At 35.6% G+C, this 19916-nt stretch overlaps 1 protein-coding gene across 1 annotated transcript in view; it reads right to left on the bottom strand.

The window, feature by feature from the left end:
* Positions 1 to 19916, bottom strand: part of LOC110030004 (GTP-binding protein TypA/BipA homolog) — a 45929-nt gene that overhangs the window by 9180 nt on the left and 16833 nt on the right. Inside the window, 2 exon segments of the mRNA XM_020732535.1 lie at positions 13981 to 14097; positions 14220 to 14354. Of these exon segments, the coding sequence (XP_020588194.1) occupies positions 13981 to 14097; positions 14220 to 14354 (252 nt within the window).

The following is a 19916-nucleotide window of genomic DNA, read 5'->3' as shown; positions in this document are numbered from 1 at the left end:
TTCGTCTCGAGATAAGTAACTGCTCTTTAGGGATAAACATAGACTTCTTAAATAGAGGTGTTAACCTAACTATTTTTAATAGATTCCTAGGTATTTGTATGTTTGTCAGTCTTAACATTTAGATTTCGTTAATATAATTGTGGTATATTTCATTTTTAGTGCATGACTTTCTAGTGTAATTAACCTTATTTTATTGTTATATAGACTTAGGCTTTATTATAGTATTTGCAAATTCTCTTATACATATAATAAATCGTCCATACTTATTGTTCGTACCGTATACCTCATTTTATTTATTTTTTATGCTCTAAAGAATAGTTTTTATTTATTAAGTTTGATTTGTCAAATTTATCTGTTGATATTTTTATATGACAGGAGTCTCTCAATCACTTACCGATCTATCTCAACCAGAGCAGACCTTCCAGTTTTAGATTTATTTTTTATATCTTCAGTTTCGCATTAGTTATTGTATTTTCCTTCCTGGATCTAGATAGTTGTTTTCTTATTTTTATTTTAGGTTCTTTCACTTATCCCCTTGTCTTTCAGTTGTATCAATTGGACTCTTATTTATGGAATAAAAATTAGTTTTTCTTATTTCTTTACTTAATTACTTGCATACCCTTCTTTAAAAAGTACAAAATATGTTCAAATCTTTTCATTGTGCCCTCTGTCGTCGGGGTATACTGTTTTTTGAACTCAGTGTGTGACGGAGTGGTATCGGAGTATTATACAGCCAGAAGAAGAGAACTAAGTGACATATATAACAAAGTGTTACACCATGGGAGCCACCTCTTGAACCTTAGATGAGACAATATCATACATGGTGGGACCCACCACTTGAATTTGTAGGGTCACCTCTGGATTCTATTTATCTGGTGAATGATTCTGGGATACAAAACTGACGAAGATGTCAAGTATTCAAGTGGGGAAGATTGTAAAACCCATAATATTGACTGAAGTTGATCTCTTAAATATCAGGACGCCTTTTGGTGTAATGATAGAATTTTGATAGAAACTTCAAAGTTAAGCGTGCTCACATGGGAGCACCCCTAAGATGGATGGCCTCCCTAGAAGTTATACCAATGGGACAAAATCATGACGTCATTAGGCCAAAGCAAACAATCTTTGATGGTTGAGAGTTCGAGCTGGTATTAGTCATATTTTGTATTCAATTTTCCTTGTATTTTGTACTCAATATCTCTTTTCTTTTTGCACTCAATATCCTTTGCTTTTGCATTTCACGTGCCTTGTCTTCGCATTCCACATACCTTGTCTTTGCATTCCATATCCATTGCCTTCTTAGGATTTCATAGGGGATATGTTGTTGTGTTAGCCAATCTTGATTTCGTAAATTTCAATTGTTTAGAATGACTCCTAAAAAAAGAGGTGATGCAGTCGTTAGGGCAACAAATGTCTAGGGAGCTACTATAGAAGCAGTGCCCATCCCGAGAGGACTTTGTTCCCTTAATCTTCACCATGTTGTTCTTGCTCAAACATTCGAGACTACCGGAGCAACACCACTTAATATGTCAACTCTTGTGGAGATGGTGACACGGAAAGTTACCCAAGCACTACAAATCAATATTGCAGCTCATATTGCATAAGTGTTTCAGAAGATGCAGCAACCAGCTCAACTGAGACATCAAGAAGCCCAACTTGTACCCTCACTTCTATTGGCTCAAGCTGGCCAACCAGTGGTGATGGCCAACGGGAGTGCGATTAATCGAGTGATGGATTAATTTCTGAAGACGCTCTTACCTTCAATGGCATAGTGGGATCGATCGAGTCAAACACATGGCTTTATGATATTAAGAAAAAATTTCATGGAATCAAGTTCTCTAAAGACCACAAGGTGGACATCACTACATTCCAACTACTAAAAGAGCTGATGATTGGTGAGAGTCACTGTCGCAATATGTTTGAACCTGTTGTCACAATATTTTGGGTGGATTTCAAAAGATTATTCCTAGAGCAATACTTCTCTATGGGGGATTGAGCCAAGATTATGAATGAATTGAGAAAAGTAGAGAAAGGATCAAAGACCATTTATAAGTACAAGAAACAATTGGTCAAAATCGTCAAATTTATCCCTTCAATTGGCCAACACGAGAATCAGAAGATCTACCACCTACTTTCTGAAATATTCGGAGTTTGTCTGTTGTCAAGTGTACAACATAAAAATGGTCGGTGGATCAAGCTATGCATGCAAAGCTAGTGCTTAATAATTGTAAAGAAAAGACTGCTACAAAATGAAAGAACACAGGTGCTCAGCCACAAGGACCACAAAAGAAGCACCAAAAGATAAATTGAAAAACCAATTCTAATTGCCTCACTACGAAAAGTGACACCTTGGACCTTACAACCTAACTATTGGCAAGTGCTTCAACTGCTACAACACCGCTCACAAAATCAAGGATTGACCTTTCCCAGCCTAAACTTAGCCCACATTAAATCAGGAGAATAACATCAAGTAGCAAAAGAATGGGTGGCATAAATTTAAAATTGTCAACACCAAAAGCAAAATGACAAAGGACAAACAAGTAAATTATGCTTTCAGCCCCAACAGTAGACCACCGACATATCAAGCTTCAATGGTGCAATACCAGACTAAGAGATCTCAGGCTATGGAGTAGCTTAGGCAAGCGATTCATCCTCGAGCATTTGTTATCACTCAACAAGAATCTCATAAAGCTCATAATACGGTGACAAGAATTATCTCTATTTTTTAAGGGAACCGACAATGGTATTATTTGACTTTAAGGCATCACATTTATTCTTACAATACAAATTTGAATATAATAAATGATTATTTATCAAATTTGCATATATTAAATTTTATGTCATTTGACTCACTTTGAATGTCGCTCAGTATGTTTGTGATTATTATTAGTAATAATATGTATATGACTACTACACATGTAGTATTACCATTAGTTGAGTTTAATATAATCTTAAGTAAGAATTTTGGGACTAAATTCTTTTAGGAGGATAATATGTAAGAACTACACTTTATTATTTTTTTCTTTTCCCATAATCTCACTTGCATTGCTTGCCTTATTCGCGACATTCCTTTTTTCCCCATCTAAAGCTTTCCTTTCCTGCTTTGGTCGTTTTGCCATCGTTAGTTTCGATTATTTAGGGAAGATGAAAGATTAGGGCATCACAACACTCTCCCTGCATCCACCCCCCTCAGTTTCACCCAAAACGATAGCCTTCATGAGTGCACGCTCACGATAAAGTCGTAATTAGAGCTAACTAGGAAGGCAATGATGAGATCGTGGCAAACAATGACCACCAAAGCTTCTATATTTCTCCTCCTTTGCTGAAACCTGTAAGCCTTCCTCACCTCCTTCCTCGGCCGAGCTAGCTCCATAAGCCTTTGTTTTCCTTTCATTTTTTAGGCAAATATATTATATTTATATATGCATATATTTATTTTTAATAATCTTATCATGAGGTTACACCAAAAAAATAATTAAGGTTTAATTGCATGATTAATTATTTTGAATTCTAATAATTTTTCATCTCTATTCGAATCACTATAAGATTTGGAGTTTATTTATTATTTTGAGATAAATAACTGATGTTTATTATGAGATAAACATATCATTCCTAGTTAGGGGTCTTTCTTATTATTTGTATTAGATTCTTAGCTGGTTGTAGGTTTGTCAGTCTTACCACTTAAATTTTGTTGATATGGTCATAGTAGATTTCATTTTTGTGCATACTAATTTTCTTGTGTAATTAGTCTTGTTTTATTACTACATAGACTATTATTTAATTACTTGCATGTCATGTTTCAGTAATTGTTGTACCTTTATAACTTTGATATGTGACATCTCATTATTACGGTCTTATAATTTGTTATAAATATTGCTGGATATTTTTTAGCTATATTCATATGTTTTGATTGTGATGCATAAAATATAAAAAATATTCTAATATTACGTGTCGAAATTAAACCTATCTATTATGATAGCCAGGCTGACGAGTTGTACACACATATACATCTATATGATTGTGTGTGTGTGAGTAGGTCTAAATAGGTTATATGAGTGGATCTAAAAGAAAGCCCAACCCACACGATACAACACAAAATCTCAAAAAAGAAAAGATACATATAAGATCAAAAAATCAAAACCACCAACGGACGCAAAGCACTAGAGACATCTCAATTTAGTCATCCTTCTGTCTCTGGTTCTCGGATGAGAGCCGACTAACAAATTGGTGAGGTGCGTACTATTACATGAAGTAACCAAACTATCATCCATAAGATTCTTGAGCTCAAGTAGGTCTCCATTCTTCTTCTTCCTCCTGGATGTGTAAACTTGTCATTCCTCATCTGAGGATTGACTCATACGATCAATGGACTGGTCCAAAGGTGGTTGGAAAGGTGTAGGATGTTGCACATCATGAATCCCTGAGTAATATTAACATCGTGCTCAACCTGATGAGGCGGTAGAGAAACAGTAAAAATATTGTCACCTGTAACATCAGTGATAGTTTTTAGGACTGGTAAAGTCTGAAAAATCTCCCTCGTCCCCACGAAAAGAGATTCCAAAGATCGGGAAACTACAACACTGTGTGGAGGCTGAATGGTTGACATATTGCCTGTGAGGATAGTGACATATTCAGGGGTATCATTTTCATGATGAATAGTGTCAATACATTGGAGCTGATTAGGAGGAGAGGGAATCACTGCCTCTGGTGGAGCACTTTGTTTTTTAAGTCTGAGGTGGGAGTGTAGATGGTGACATTGAGAACTGAAATTGTCAAATATACGGCAGTTCGAACAATATGAAGGGAAAGACTTAATCACAATATTTTGCCAATATACATGGTGTTGTGTGCCTAACCAAATTTTCTGTGAAGCGACTGAAGTGATGTCTCTTTCAACAAGTACTTTGACTTTAGATAGACAGAAAAGGTTAAAGGTAGGAATGTCCGTTTTGCGTGACTTACCATACGCTGAGGCAATAGAGTACAACACTTTGAGTAAAATAGTAAAATTTTAGACAAAAGAGATGAATCCAAACCGAAATGATTGGTGATTCTGTCTGTGGGTCAAAATCCATTGACCATTTCAAAATTTTTATTGCTCTATTTGTTATCAATCCAAATTACCCTTCTAACAAATAATCGTGTGTAATCCTCTTCATTATTAACTTGTATAAGAATATGTCTTTCATCTAAAAGTCCAATTTTTCACTCAACAAGATGCATAAGCTCAAACTTCTTACGAACAAGCTCCATTTTGGGATGGCCATAAGGTAATTTCCCAACCAAACTCAGACGACAAGAGGAAGCAAGTTGAATACATTCAGCTTCTGTAAAAAAGATAGCAGACTTCTCGTTCTTACTACCAAGTTTCTCGATGTACTCCGACAATTCAAAAGAAGGAAATGACACGATTTAGGAGTACCTGAAGCGTGGACATCCACTAGGGCGGTAGTATACGATCTGTCCGAAGCCATCCCCAGAAAAGGATAGCGCGACGAAAGAGCAACAAAATTGTAGTGGATGGTAGAGCGAAATCCGAAAGGGGAACCCTGTGGTTTTTGCTCGAACCCGAGGATTGCGGATGAAAAAAAGCGCGGCGAGGAAGAAGAAGAAAGGCAACGACGACGAACGCCGGTTTCTGCTCGAGCACAAGGATTGCAGAAGAAAAAAAAAGCGGCGAGGAAAAAGACGAGAGGCGACGACAACGAAGGAAAGGAGAGCTGCGGACCTTCCAGACGGCGGCGACGAGGAAAGACTGCGGTGACTTTCCTAAACGGCAACGACGAAGAAGACGCAGCAAGGAGAAGACGACGCCGAAGAAGACGACGCAGCAAGGAGAGGAAAAGATCAGAAGCGATAAATCGCTTAGGGTTCGTCATGAGGCGAAACCCTTGTAGAGTCGAGCGTGGGAGAAAACGACACCATGAAAAGCCCAAAGGCTGATTTTATTGAAATAGAAAAGATACATAATGTTCGTATAAGAGGGCCCAATAGAGGCACCCTACTCATACGATACCAAGTACAGTACTAACCCAACACCCAACAAAATATTACAGACAGACTCAAAAAATTTAAAACATACAAAAAACAACTAGCTAGGGACAAGTCAGTTTATTCATACCTCTTTCTCTAGTTTTAGGAGCGGAGTCAGATAACAAATTTTGAAGTGTCGTGTCATTATCAGAAGTAACCAAAGTATCATCTATTAAGTTTTCAAGTTGGAGTATGCCCCTAGCCTTCTTCTTCCGCCGAGAAGTGTAAACCTGTCATTTTTCATCTAAAGACTGGCTCATATGATCCTCGGTCTGATTAGATATTAGAACCACAATAGAAGAAAAGACAGTCGTTGTCACAACGATAGGATCTAGTGTATATGAAGTGTGAATTGTCACATTTGCACCTTATACTTCCTAAATAGGATAAGCGGGGCTATCCTGACTCAGTCTGAATCTCTGCACCCGATGCATTCTGAATAGGAGCTGCGGGGCCATCCTGACTTTTGGTCCGAACATTATCCCTTATAGTATGGTCTGGAGAATAGTTCCCAGGGGCTGTGGTAATTCTCTCCTCAGGTTGACTGTCATCAGGTTTGTTGAAAGCGGCATATTCATGCTTTTGATTATTGGTTCTCAACTGTGAGTGTAATCTGAAACATTTCTCTTGTAGGTGTCCGAACATCTTGCAGTGCTTGCAGTAGTGAGGTTTTTGTTCCATAATGATTTTTTGCCAATAATCATTGTTGCCAATAATGCCAATAATCATTGTGAGCAGAGCCAAACCAGACTTCTTCTACATCTGGTTGTGTCATATCTCTTTCAATCAAAATCCTTACAATAGAAGGGCTTGAGAAATGAACTATAGTTGTGTCTACCTGCAAAGGTTTTTAAATGATAGTCCCAATTGCATACAAGATAGGTTGGTCAAAAAATTGAAGCTTGAGTTCAGGTGATGAGAACCAGGTAGTCGCAATTGGGGGTTCTTGACTGAGATCAAAATCAGGGGTCTATTTGAGTAATTTCATATGATTGCCCTCGATTGTGATGAATTTCTTTGAGAAAATCCATGTATATGAAGCTCAGCTGTATCATAACATGTCTTCCGTCAAAAAGACCCACCTGTCAAGCCTCAAATAGTTTGAAATCTTCAAAAACCTTCCTGATAATTTCCATCTTAGCGCAACCTAATTGGAACTTTTCAACTAGTAAAATTTGTATTTTCCTGCACGAATTGAAATTTCAATGTCAGAGAAGAATAGTGCTGGTTTATCCGCTTTTTTCTCTACTTTTTTTATGAGATTGCAATCTTCATGTCCCGCAACAGAATCATGGTACATCTGCAGGAACATTGGACTATCTGCAAGGTGAAAAAGGAAGCTGCGTTTGTGAACCACTGTAGCATCGGCGGGTTTGGCGGGATTATCACCTGCGAGGCGGCGGCATAGGAAAGCCTTAAGGACATTATCCTGCTTCAAACAAGCACTGCAGAGAACCTAGCGCATGAAGAAAAAAGCGCCTAAGCAGAATTAGCGCTGCAGAGCACTTAGCGCGTGAAGGAAGGAACAAACGTCGAGCAGAGGACTACCAAAATGACGCACGAAGAAGATGCAGGTCGTATGCAAGCCCTTTTCCTGCGAGCACGAGATGCCGCAGAGGTCGAGCCCGACGAACCTTTCAACCTCGAGACGATGAATCGTGAGCAGTCGCTTCAGGATGAAGACAAAGACGAAAGCGACAAAAACGATGAGAAGGACGGGCGCGATGAAGAGAAATGCAGTGAAGTGGAAACCAGGGTTCGCCATAGAGACGAAACCCTAGCAGAGCGTGAGCGATGACGACAACCCCGCCATAAGATTGAAGGATTTAAGATTGTCTTATATATATATATATATATATATAAGAAACATTAACATTCTAGTATGATAAAACATGATAAACTGCATTTATATGAAATAAGAAATTGTGCAAGTTGCAAAATATGATATAATAATTTGCATAGGTAAAAATATAATGTAAACATCAACTGATGAAATCATCAAAACTAACATGAAACATCAAATAAAATAATATAAAATATCAAAGTAAGATATAAGATGAGTTTAACATAGTAGACTTCTCTCACTCTTATTATCAAATCAATATTAAAATATTCATAGATCTAAATATAGACATAATAAATAATCAAAAATAGAAGCAACAAGCGACGGTAGCGATAACAGGAATTCTTGGTGTTAGCATGAGCAGAAAACGATGATGGCTACAATAAGCGCAATAGGTGGCTATAACAAAAGAAACAGGCATTGTGGAAGCAACAATTAGCAGTGGTGAAGTTGGCAACGGAAGTAGCGACATTGATGATGCCAGCCAAACAAGTGGCGAAAATGCTGGTGGTGCAAGTAGCAAAACCAGTAGGCAACAGTGCTGAGAAGCTTGACTAAGGAGAGGGGAGTTCTTGAACAAAATAATACGGCTTCAATTCATATTCAAACCATCTAATATTTTAGGAAAAAAACCTAAGAGTGATAAGCACACGCCTCAACAATATGAGTTGCACGCCACGCCTGAGTTGCTCGAGGCATACGCCTCAAAGTGTTTTTCTTCATAATTGCGCTGAGGTGGACCTCAAGGCACCTCAGATTGCAAAATTTTAAACAAGGGTTTGCAATTATCCACATTTTTTGTTTGTAAAGTAATTACGGTAATCATTTTGTAAAATGTCAACTAAATAATTGACTTTTCAAATACCATAATTCTTATAATGTCCCTGACTAAGGGTATAATTTTTCTTCCCTAATTATAATCTTCGAAATTTATCTTAGTCACTTTTCATGCTTGAATCTATTTACATCCTCAAATTCTCACTCTACCATTTCTCTACTACTTCGTAGTTGACTCCCCTTCTCCTTGCGATGGTAAGTTCATTGAAGAAGTGTGCGAAGAGGTTCTAGGACTGCATATATTCCAAGCTAACCAAAGTGTCAACTACTAAGGAGAACTTCATTCAGATGATCTACTTATTCGAAGATTCAATTTTGGTCCGCACACCAAAGCAGCGAGTATTTGATAGGAATCAAGAAGATTTTTTCGCAAAATATTAGAGCAAACGAATAGTTTATTGAAAGAAAATTAAATGAATCAACACGAATATATAAGATAACCACCAACAATTCGAAAGGTTTGTGATCTCTCCCAAATCATATAATTCAAGAAGTAAGAAATTTCTCCCAAACCCAACTCTTAAGACTCGAGACAGTAATCTCATGCATAACCCTAAAACTAAACATATTAGCCTTCTTTATACTAAACAATAATAAAAGATAAATGACAAATGATTAATTAATTTCCCTAAGATTAATAAAGAATAAATTGCCCTTGGACTAATAAAAATTAAATTGCCCATAGGCGCCATAAAAACAATACTCTCCTTCCAAAAAGACACTTGCGGAAAAAACTATTGCTAGATCAGGTCTGACAATACTTTCCAAATCAAAGCAGCGAGTATTTGATAGGCATCATAATCTGACAATACTTTCCATTTAATCAGAAACTTGTAGTGACCCTCATTATCATCTAATAATCATTTTCAGTCTCTTCTTCCTCCAGAGAACCCATACAAATGGCTTATAATTTAGGATAGGTGGGTTCCTTCTAAGTTCATTATTTCAAAGACACTTTTGAAGATTATATTGACAAATCTCCCGATTCCAATTAATATGTAATCAATCTGGTAATTGGCAATTAAAATTGAAACCACGGTGATATTATTGTATGAATTTCCATTTAGTGACTTGTTGACTTCAAAGAGTAATGAGGGTGACTTTGGCAAGCTAGAAATCACATTGTGGCCGTTGAGGCCACCTCTCTAAATATAAGTTTCTCGAGACTAGCTTGATGACCAATTTCCCTAATCCTTAAAATTGCATGCATGACCCCACCTATGCGGATTACCTAAGCAGGATTGGGTACACTTTGTCTTCTCCATTAGCTCTTTACTAGGCCTTCGGCTCAAGTCAACAAAGATGAATTCTTTTAACTTTTTTACCTTGATCTATTCTTTAACAAGGATCCTAAGGTGGCAACAACCCTCCATATCACAATTATGATCTCTATGGAAAGCACAATGCTTGGTCATGTCTATGGGTGCTGGGCATCTGAAGTAAACTTTACTTTGAATGGCTTCAAAAAGCTCATGCACTGATGCTCATAGCAAAGTGGTGGTAGAAAATTGATGAGTAGGTGGTAGTAAAGGTGATTTCCCCCTTTCTTCATCGCACCAATCATGTTAGCTCTACCATTGTTGGTGATGAGGTTGCAAGGGGCGATAAGCTATTGTTCAGGGGCAAGATCAATTAGGCTCCCCTGAACTAGAAAACTTGGGTCGACTATGTTATTCACTTGAAAATTACCTCATGTTCTCTACTAGGTCAAGTCCTCTCTGCGGACTTGAAAGCAATATTTGATTCTGATTATTTTATTCTTCAATGTCTGCGCAATTATTAGCACATAGAAGTGATTTGGCCAATATTCTTAGTGGTTGCAAGCCAAGCATAGTGAGAAAAGACCATTCATATAAACTGTGAGTTAGAGTGGGTTGAGCCACAATCAATTCTAGATTTTTTACTTCCAGCATCTCTCTTTAAATGCTCATAAGAAAATTACTAACTAACTAGCCAGGCTACTATTATATCTTTAGTAAAGCCTACAAATTTTTTTAGAAGTGTTATGCACAAACAAAATAAGTAATAAACATTCTCTTAAACTCAACGAACAATATAATCACTCTGAGTAGTAGACAAGAAAATCACTTAAATAATGACTCTTTGAAGGTACTTTATGGTGTCTTTAATTTCAAGCAATGATATGATGGATTTGAAACTTGGTCAACCAAGTTGGTTCAACCTCTATAGGAGTCTAAGTAAGGACATCAAAATTTCCACGTAACATAGCTACAACAATCTCCCCCGATAAACAGCATTTGTAAATAGAGGACGATTTGCCCTAATGGCAGGCAAGGTTAAAGGTACGACTCCACATCTTTGGAATCTGGATAGTATGATTTATCAAAGTACAATAGAGCTCTCACCCTAGAGTTTTTCCTTCTATCCATCAAGTTGGTAGATTCTTTAGGCAACTGCACTATGGGTGCAACTCTTTGAATCTGGTCCAGAATCCCTTTAATTATTTTGTCAAGCATTTATTATATTTCTAATAGCTTTCTTGTGATGACAAATTCTTGGTTTCCATATTCAATTTTCTCTACCAAGAGTTTCTCTATTAGCACTTTCTATAGATCTATGTGCATGTCTTCTAGTTTGTGGTATAAATCCACGCTCACTGCAACTTTTAGAAGCTGAAATTTGATTTGTCTATTCATGATTTATGCTAAAACCCTACATAAAATAGATGGGGAAAGAAAAGAAATGAGCTAAGAAGAAAACTATAATAGGAAAGAGAAATTTACTATCAAGCTCAATACAACAACAACAACAAAGTCTTAATCCCACTACGTGGGGTCGGCTACATGAATCCTGTTTCTCCATGGCGTCCTATTTAGTGTCATGCTCAATGAATAGAAATTTTAGGCTAGAGTGCATAAGCCTATGTAACCTTGACTCCCCACACGACTAGTCAAAAGCGAAGACGAAAGTTTTTAATGCTACAAAAAAATGCTACATAATGAGCTTTTATATATAAAGAAATATAAAATAAAGTACCTAAGGCCCATAACCTAACTGAGAACTTGGAATAAAGCTAGTAATCGATCCTGATGAGAGAGTTGAAAGTTCTTTTGATGGAGGTCACCTAGTAGCGTTCTGGACTCAAGCAACTCTCAGAGTTGAGGCAACCTAGCAAATTCGTCATTGTGTTAGGCGAGTTTCTCATGTTCTTGGTGAATGATCCTCTCTAGTGCTTGGCTAGTAGATTTTCCTAGGTCCAAGAGGGCAAATCTTTTGTTAACCCACTGTGAGTTCCTCTCGAGCCTAGCTGGTAGGTATGTCATGAGCTTGTTTTGGTAAGTATCCGTTGAAGGCTGAGTCGGTCTGCATCAAACCCTACTTCAAGTTCTGCTGAGATTCATTCCGTGAATTCGTCTCAATCTCAACTAGCAAGCTCTTGCTAAATCTGGCTTGGAAAATTAACTCTCTCATGGTTAAAAATTTCAACATTTTGTGTGTAGTTAATTTAGTGAAACCAACAGCTATGCCCTTTTGGGTAATTCCTTCTATTTTTTTTCTTGCGTGAGGTGTCCGAAAACGCGGGCATCCACGATAAGTGATTTCAGTGCTTCAAACATAAAAGCATAGTATGTTTGCAAAATGAGCGACAATTGAGAGTTTTTCATGCAAGTAAAATATTTTGAACCCAATTTTAGTGATATGAAGTTCGTTAACAGTTATCTTTGTCTTGTTTAATTGTGGGTTTTGGAGAAAATGTAGAAATCAACAATCCCCATATTTATTGCATGCGAATATTTATTTTTAGTTTATGTTTCATATCAGCTAGTGTAGAACTAGCAAAAATATTTTTCCAAAATGATTGAGCATGTCCCACTAGTTTTAATTTAGCACAATCAGCTCTTCAAGCTTTAAAAATATTGTAACTTTCAAAAGTAAAATTGATTATTAATCCAATTTAAAAATTTTCTAAAAATATACCTCTTATCGAATATAGAAATATAATTTCAATTGAGTTATCTTAAATTATATTAAGCTAATATTTTGTTGATTGGCATAACTATTATGTCCTAGTTATCAAAAAGATGAACATTAAGATCTAATGTTTCCTGATGTATGTCCATGCTCTAATGAATAAAACTCACACCCATTGCATTAAAGAATTGGAATTTATAGACCAATAATTAAAACAGACATTCATCTCTTCTACTGAAAACCCATAATAAAAAAAATCTACCCCCAATGATATAATTTAATGATATGCCAAAATAAAATCACACAACAAACAGAAATCAAATTTGCATAACAGTAAGGGGCCATTTGATTGAAAGCGTTTAGAATTCAACTTTATTCAAAATGTAGTGCAAAATAAGCTCAATACATTTGAAATATTTTGTTTGATTTGATGTAAATGAATTTTAGGTTTTTCTCAGAATGTTTTAAAGTGAAAAGTTCTTAATTCTCATTAGACAGGAATTTGAGTAAATCGGTCAAGGGACTATTGGTTGTAGAGGGGGACTCGAAAGAGCAGACAAAGGTTTCAAGTGGGTCACAGAAAAAGGTGGGATTGCAGCAGGGTTGTTACATAGGTTGCAACCAAATTTTCTTCTCAAGACAGACAAAGGCAAAAGTGAGCATTGTGGATTCACGTATATCACAATACAGGTCAAAGGCCACAATGGAGGTCACAAACAGAACAATACTTTGCCTCACAATGTGTTCCAAATTTGTTGGATTCATGAAAATAAAAAATAAGCTAAAAATGACTTAATTTTCGAGTTTAAACTCTTCAATAATTGCTTTAAATTTACTTAACTCTCAACCAAAACACTATGAATCATGAAAATCCTGCATTTAAAATTCAATGCACTTAAAACTCTCTCAAGCATCCCCCAAACAAAGAACTAAATGAACAATAATCTAAGAAAATCAAGAAAAAAATATTATTATGGTTTCTCCTATTCAAATTCAAATAATATAAAATTCCTAATAATAGAATATCTTAAGAAAATTGAAAATCTTTTATATGAGCAACACAAGGTGATCTAGTTGATGTCAGAACTTGAATAGCATATACTCAAGAGTGCAAGAAATAAAATTAGCACAATGGCGATTGCTTACATTGATTCATCAGTAAATTTGCATATTGGTGTTTTGTGACTAGTAATGTATTGCATGTCAAAATATACATTGGAAGAAAGTTTTCATAAATAACACCGTTAAAGCAATTTATGAACGCCGATATTTGTAAAGAACTTCAGTTGTATCATGTGAATTATTAAACTTCATTTATCATGAAAGAACTATACCTCCCGGCCAACAAAGGGTGAAGTGTTGATAGAGAAAGACATTTTCACTGTTGGTTCCTCTACTTTGATGGTTGGTAGTGCTTTCCCAGAGCTTTTATCGGCTATTGTTTCTCCAATCTGCATAAATATGATAATGAAAATATGTTAGTCTACATTACGACACATGATTCCAAAGAAAATGCTCCAGATGCAGATGACAAAATAAAAATTCAGGTTAAATGTGGGTGCAGACCGCATACCACTACATCATTTATTCCACAAACAGCACAAATATCTCCAGCCTCCACATTCTCAGTTGGGACCCTGCTGAAGTTTTGATAAACAAAAAGTTCACTAACTTTTGCATTTCTACATGTTTCATCTGATGTGCAAACCTACAATAAAAAATTTCCATTAAACTAACTTACTACAAGAAAAGCAAATGGATCTACATTCCAGAAATATAACATGAAAAGTTGCCAACAAAGCAAAATCTTTATATTAAGATTTGAGCGTATTTTGAAAAGACAAAAACTCCAAAATTATAGACTATTTTGCTACATGCTACTACATTGTTTATATCCTTAAAAATTATAATTAAACTGCAATGATAAAACCAGTAAGGAGATCCAAACTGGCTAATGCAAAAAATAAAACCACTTGTTATCGTTGACAAAGGCGAACCCAAAAAGTTTCTCAAAATAACATTTTTTTATTATTACTTGAATTTATTATTATTATTATTATTATTATTATTATTATTATATACATAAATATGTATAATTTATGTATTTATAATATATGGGAATAAGTGTGCTTGAACTCCCTCATGCTTGTTATTATTTTTCATGTCAACAATCAAGAGGTACATGAGGAGATTTATTCAAACCATTTGGCACTTTGACGCAACAAGACAGTCTATTTGGAAAATTGAGCAAAAAATTTGTAATTTTTTGAGTTAATCTGCTAAGAAATTATGTATGCCTACCTTAGTTGTCAACAAATTTAACTAAATCAACATGTGAATCATATGTGAGTCAATATATGACCCCGAAGAAATATGGCTCAAGAATAAAGAGGACAATTTTTGTTATTGCCACAAATATATTGTGCATATTCATATAATGTCCTTTATTTTATTTACCTTTTGCAAAACAAAAAAAACTTAATTGGAGGAGAGATGTTAGAATATCACAAGATGAGCCCAACGAAGAAACTATTTGGTCGGTAATAGATAGTCAAGATCTACAAGAATTGTTGAGGTTGATGACATGTTGAGGGGCCATAATACAAGACAAACAATGAGGCTTTTTCTAAAATAAGTTTTAAAGGTTCATTACAAGAACAATTAATTGTAGGTTCTTTTTTATTTTGAGGGGCCATCATACACTATTTGGAGGGAAAAATTAAATCTAAAGGCTTATTTTTGGAGAAATAAGTTAGCTAAAATGAAGAGTCAAGAGAACTATATAAAAGTTTATTTGAATCCTTCAAATTGGAGAGTATTACGTGTTTTTACATATAGAGAGATCTTGAGGGGAGGTTACTATTATAGCTGGATGAATTTATCAAGGAGAGATTTTATTGTGTATCCTTATAAAAATTTCTCCCTTTCTGCAACACTTCATATACAACATATATCTCTATTGATTCAATAAAAAATAAATTTAATCACTTACAAAAATTTATGCCTGCAAGGAGTTGGTGCTATCAGCTTTTAGATTGATCGCAGTTCAGGTTTGCAAAACCTAATATATCATTTTCTTTTTCGTTTCTAATACTCCTATATTCCAACACCATTTCAAAGTTTTAAACCACTTTAACGCTCACGAAAATCAAGCCGTACTTCTTCCACAAAACTCCTAACTCTTGCTGCCCACCAGTTGTGACTTGCCAACAAAATAAATTTATCACTTATTTCCCACACATCTAATTATTCTAGAACTACTTGTACTAACTACCACCTCGAACTTCTAATCAAGAGACTCATCCTTCTCCAACAAAGAAAATCCATACATATACTTCAAAAAAGTCATATATAGAAAAGTTTGTCAAGAAAAGTAAAGTAGTTAATCATTTTGCTTGGCCTTTCACCAATCATAAAACTATGAACACCATTCCAACAACTCCCAAAATCTCCTAAATACAAACCTATCAGGACATAATGTTTATGCTACCTTCTTCACATGTTCCATCACACTCCTAGGTTGTACACTTCATTGTTCCATTTTTCAAGATCAAAGGAGGTGGCTGACCATTATTAAGCTGAGGTTTGGAGAGTATAATCCCATAAAAAGAACAAATGAATAAATCAACTATGGTTCCCTGAAATTCTTCAACCAAGCATGAATTTGCAGAGCATACAAGGCAATTACGGTGGCTAATTTATTACTAGTTGCAATGTAATTCAAAAGATTGGCCTCACATTTGCTACTAAGCTTTTCAGTGCTGCACATGGATGCATATAGTATGATAGATATCTCTTACAAGTACATAAAGTCGTCAAAGATAGCAGAGGTTTACAAGATCATACATGCCTGAATGTTTAGCTATGACAGCATTCCAAGTCTATGGGCTTGAGGTCAAGATGAGTTTTGGGATTTAGTAACCGATAGGCAGTAAGCAATTGGCATTCACATTATACAATTTACACGAAGTGTTACAGCTACCAATATGCAGGCATCCGTACAAAGAAAGCATGTCCCCTGAGGAAGAAGTTTTATTAGGAAACCCATCTTAGATAAAGATAAGTGAGGCAAGTTGATTTTAAAAGTAGTTAATTCAGAGATTTTAATTCATTATCATCAACTTTATGGAATGGTAGATCTATCATTGCAGGCTCAAGCTTTCATTTCTTTGGATATTTAACCTATAGTTTCATCCAAGAAGGAAGCTTAACCCACAAAAATAATCTTGCGTGATTCTTTTGAGTTGGGCATGCAGTGATCTAGTGACCTATCCGATGCAAGTGTTAAACCATTCTAGGAGTTGTAGATGCTTCTCCAAAAATCTGGAGTATGAAAAATAATTTATTTCTTATGGGATTCTTGGTCATTTAAATGTGTTATTGTTTATTTCTTATGGCATTCTTGGTCATTTAGTTATGAGTTGTAGATATCCACACCAAGGAAGAATCTTTAAATTCTATCACTACCAGCAAAGAGCCAGATTTCTCTTAATAAGCACTTTCCACTTTGGCACCTATAGGGGTTTTAGGAAGTTGCTCAGGATGCATCGCCTAATTTGTGAGAAGTCGTTCTTCGATGGCATAAAAATATGCTCAAGTTTATCTTCATGTGCAATGGGTATTTGGTTGTCTGGATGCTCACCTTACTTTCGTTAGAAGGTGTACCCCACACTTATGCAATAGTCATAAGCATCTTCAAATTTAAACTGGCACCAGGTACGTCTTCTATTCTTTGGTCCACATCTTATCATAAACTAAAAAGTTCAATCACATATAGCTGTTTTGCTAGATGGCATGATAAAGATTGATCTGGTTGACAACAACAATTATCGTTATAGATACATGATATTTTAAAAATGATAGCATTTGAGGGTTGCTGAGCACTTTATCACCTCATCAAAAAATGGTTTTGGAAGGACACCATCCAAAAAGAGACTGCCAAATTGGGTTGTCTGTAGAGATTTCATGCGACAGACAACCTTTTAATCCTAGTATAGCAAACAAACTAGAATAGATCCCTGTCATGATCCAAATATGTGTCTTTCATGGTGTGGATGCACCTATTAATATTTAGCAATATGCTTAAATTTTATTTGGCCCTATTGAAAAAAGCTATGGGAGACGGCAACATGAATTGGATGTGATTCTGTTGAGTGTGTTCCACTGCAAGTATGTGTGTGTGAGAGAGAGAGAGAGAGTGTGTATTAGGAGCAATTTTTAAAACCAGACCAATCATCAAATCGAAAAAAGTAAAGGTTCAAAGTTCATTGGTTGGACCGGAGTTGAACCGAATAACATAATAAATATAAAAATTAATTAAATATAACATAAATAATGTAATAATGATGTAATAATCTAAATATAAAAAATAAATATATAATAGACGACTAAATTACATGTCCTCTGATAAAAATTAAAGTCCACAACTTAAAAAATTTTACTGAAAAAGTATGGCATTCTTAAACCTCAAAATGAAAAAAGAGCATATTTGAACTGTTCGTATTCATTGATGAACTAATGCAAGTCTACATTTGAGGTCATTCAATAACTGCATAGGATAAAAGAGCAAAAAGGAAGACAGTACCGTAGCAAGAAAACAACTTTAGATCTCAATAATAATAACACAAACCCTGATTTATCCATACCAAGTTTTTATTCATAGGAAATATATTTTAAAATGGAAGGCAATACCCCACAATCACCTACAACAATCTGATCATGAGTGGATCATGAGTGCAATACCAACGAAACCAACCATTATACACAACAATCAATCATCCATGGCTGGTTCAAAATTTACATTAGACAGCTCCTTATCAACGAAGAAAAAAAAACAGAAAGAGAAAAGGTGTTGGTGAATTACTGGCGAATGTTCGTATAACACCACCAAAAGAAAAAAACGAAGAATAAATTAAAAATACTAACATGTAGAAGCCGAGTGGCAACGAACATGATGAATGACCGAAATGGCGGCAAACGATGGTGAACTGCAAGTCAAACTCAAGCAGGGAAGAAGGAAGCGAAAGAGTTGAGATTTTCTCTTGGGAGCAAATGTTAGGGATTTAGATTTACGAAATCTACTCATTTACTGCTTATCCCTTGTTAAGATTGTGGCCCTTGGACCTCGCCTCACACAACCGGGCGGTTCTCGCAAACCATAATTGGTTCATGATTGGACAGTCGAACTGTCGTTTCTCGCGGTCCCTAGCGATCTGAGTATAGAAAAGGTTATGTGATTCAAACTTGGATCAGCCACTGGTTCACAGTCAAACCAGCGGGTCCGGTTTGATTTTTAAAACATTGATTAGGCCCTCAAGGATAAAAAACATGCCAAGGGAATCAAAGGCCTAACACTAGCAAAGGCAATGTCATCATTACTTTTCTTTAATTCATTACAGTTAGTTTTTTTGTCTATTACACTAATTTATTACCTTTTTTTTTTACTGTTACAAGTGATTAATTGTTAAACCAAAAATGAGAGAGGAATCTATGCCTACTTTGATTAAAGTGCAAGCTAAGGAGTCTACATCATGTTTAACTAAAATAACTTCACATATAAGTTGGTGAATCCAACCAAAATAAGCAAAGCCTCCCCACACTTTCATGAATCAAAATGCTAGTTTCATATCTGATTGTTTTTACTCTCACAAGAGATGCTTTTTGAAACATTTAGTTAGGAGAGCAATATCAACAGTGTATATACCAGATTATAATATCCCATATATGAGTGTCATTGTGGGCATGGCCATCCCCATGAAATCAATATCATTCTTTTAGGCAGGACAACAAGCTGAAAAAAGGGAGATACCATTTAATGATATGCCAAGAGTGCCCACGTACACCCCAATAGTTCACGTGCTAATTGCAGTGCATGAATTCTCTTCCCGAACCAATACTTAGACATGTGATAGATTTACAAGGGTATATTTTATTACCTCTTTTTTTCAAGTCCTGCATAAGAAATCTTCAGATGTTGGAATGAAGTATATAATTTTTATGGAATTTTATTTCAAAGCTAGATCTTAGGAGCCTAAATAGTTGGGAGTGGTTCACATCTAAGGTCAATGCAACCCTAGATGTCCAAGCACATTTTGGCTTGAAAGAGTCAGACCTCAAATACTAGGCAACAATATGGAATTTTAGGTTCAACGGCTCAAATCCCATAATATTTTTGAAAGCATAATATCATTAATAGATCTACAAGAAAGAGTCAAACTCCACCACATGCTTGTTACTAGATCATGAGGATTACTTGCTATAGATCGACTAT

The sequence above is a fragment of the Phalaenopsis equestris genome, unplaced genomic scaffold (genome assembly GCF_001263595.1).
Source record: "Phalaenopsis equestris unplaced genomic scaffold, ASM126359v1 Scaffold000628, whole genome shotgun sequence".
Taxonomy (NCBI): Eukaryota; Viridiplantae; Streptophyta; class Magnoliopsida; order Asparagales; family Orchidaceae; genus Phalaenopsis; species Phalaenopsis equestris.
Note: the sequence above shows the minus strand (reverse complement) of the source record. Positions and strands in the feature narration are given on the sequence as shown.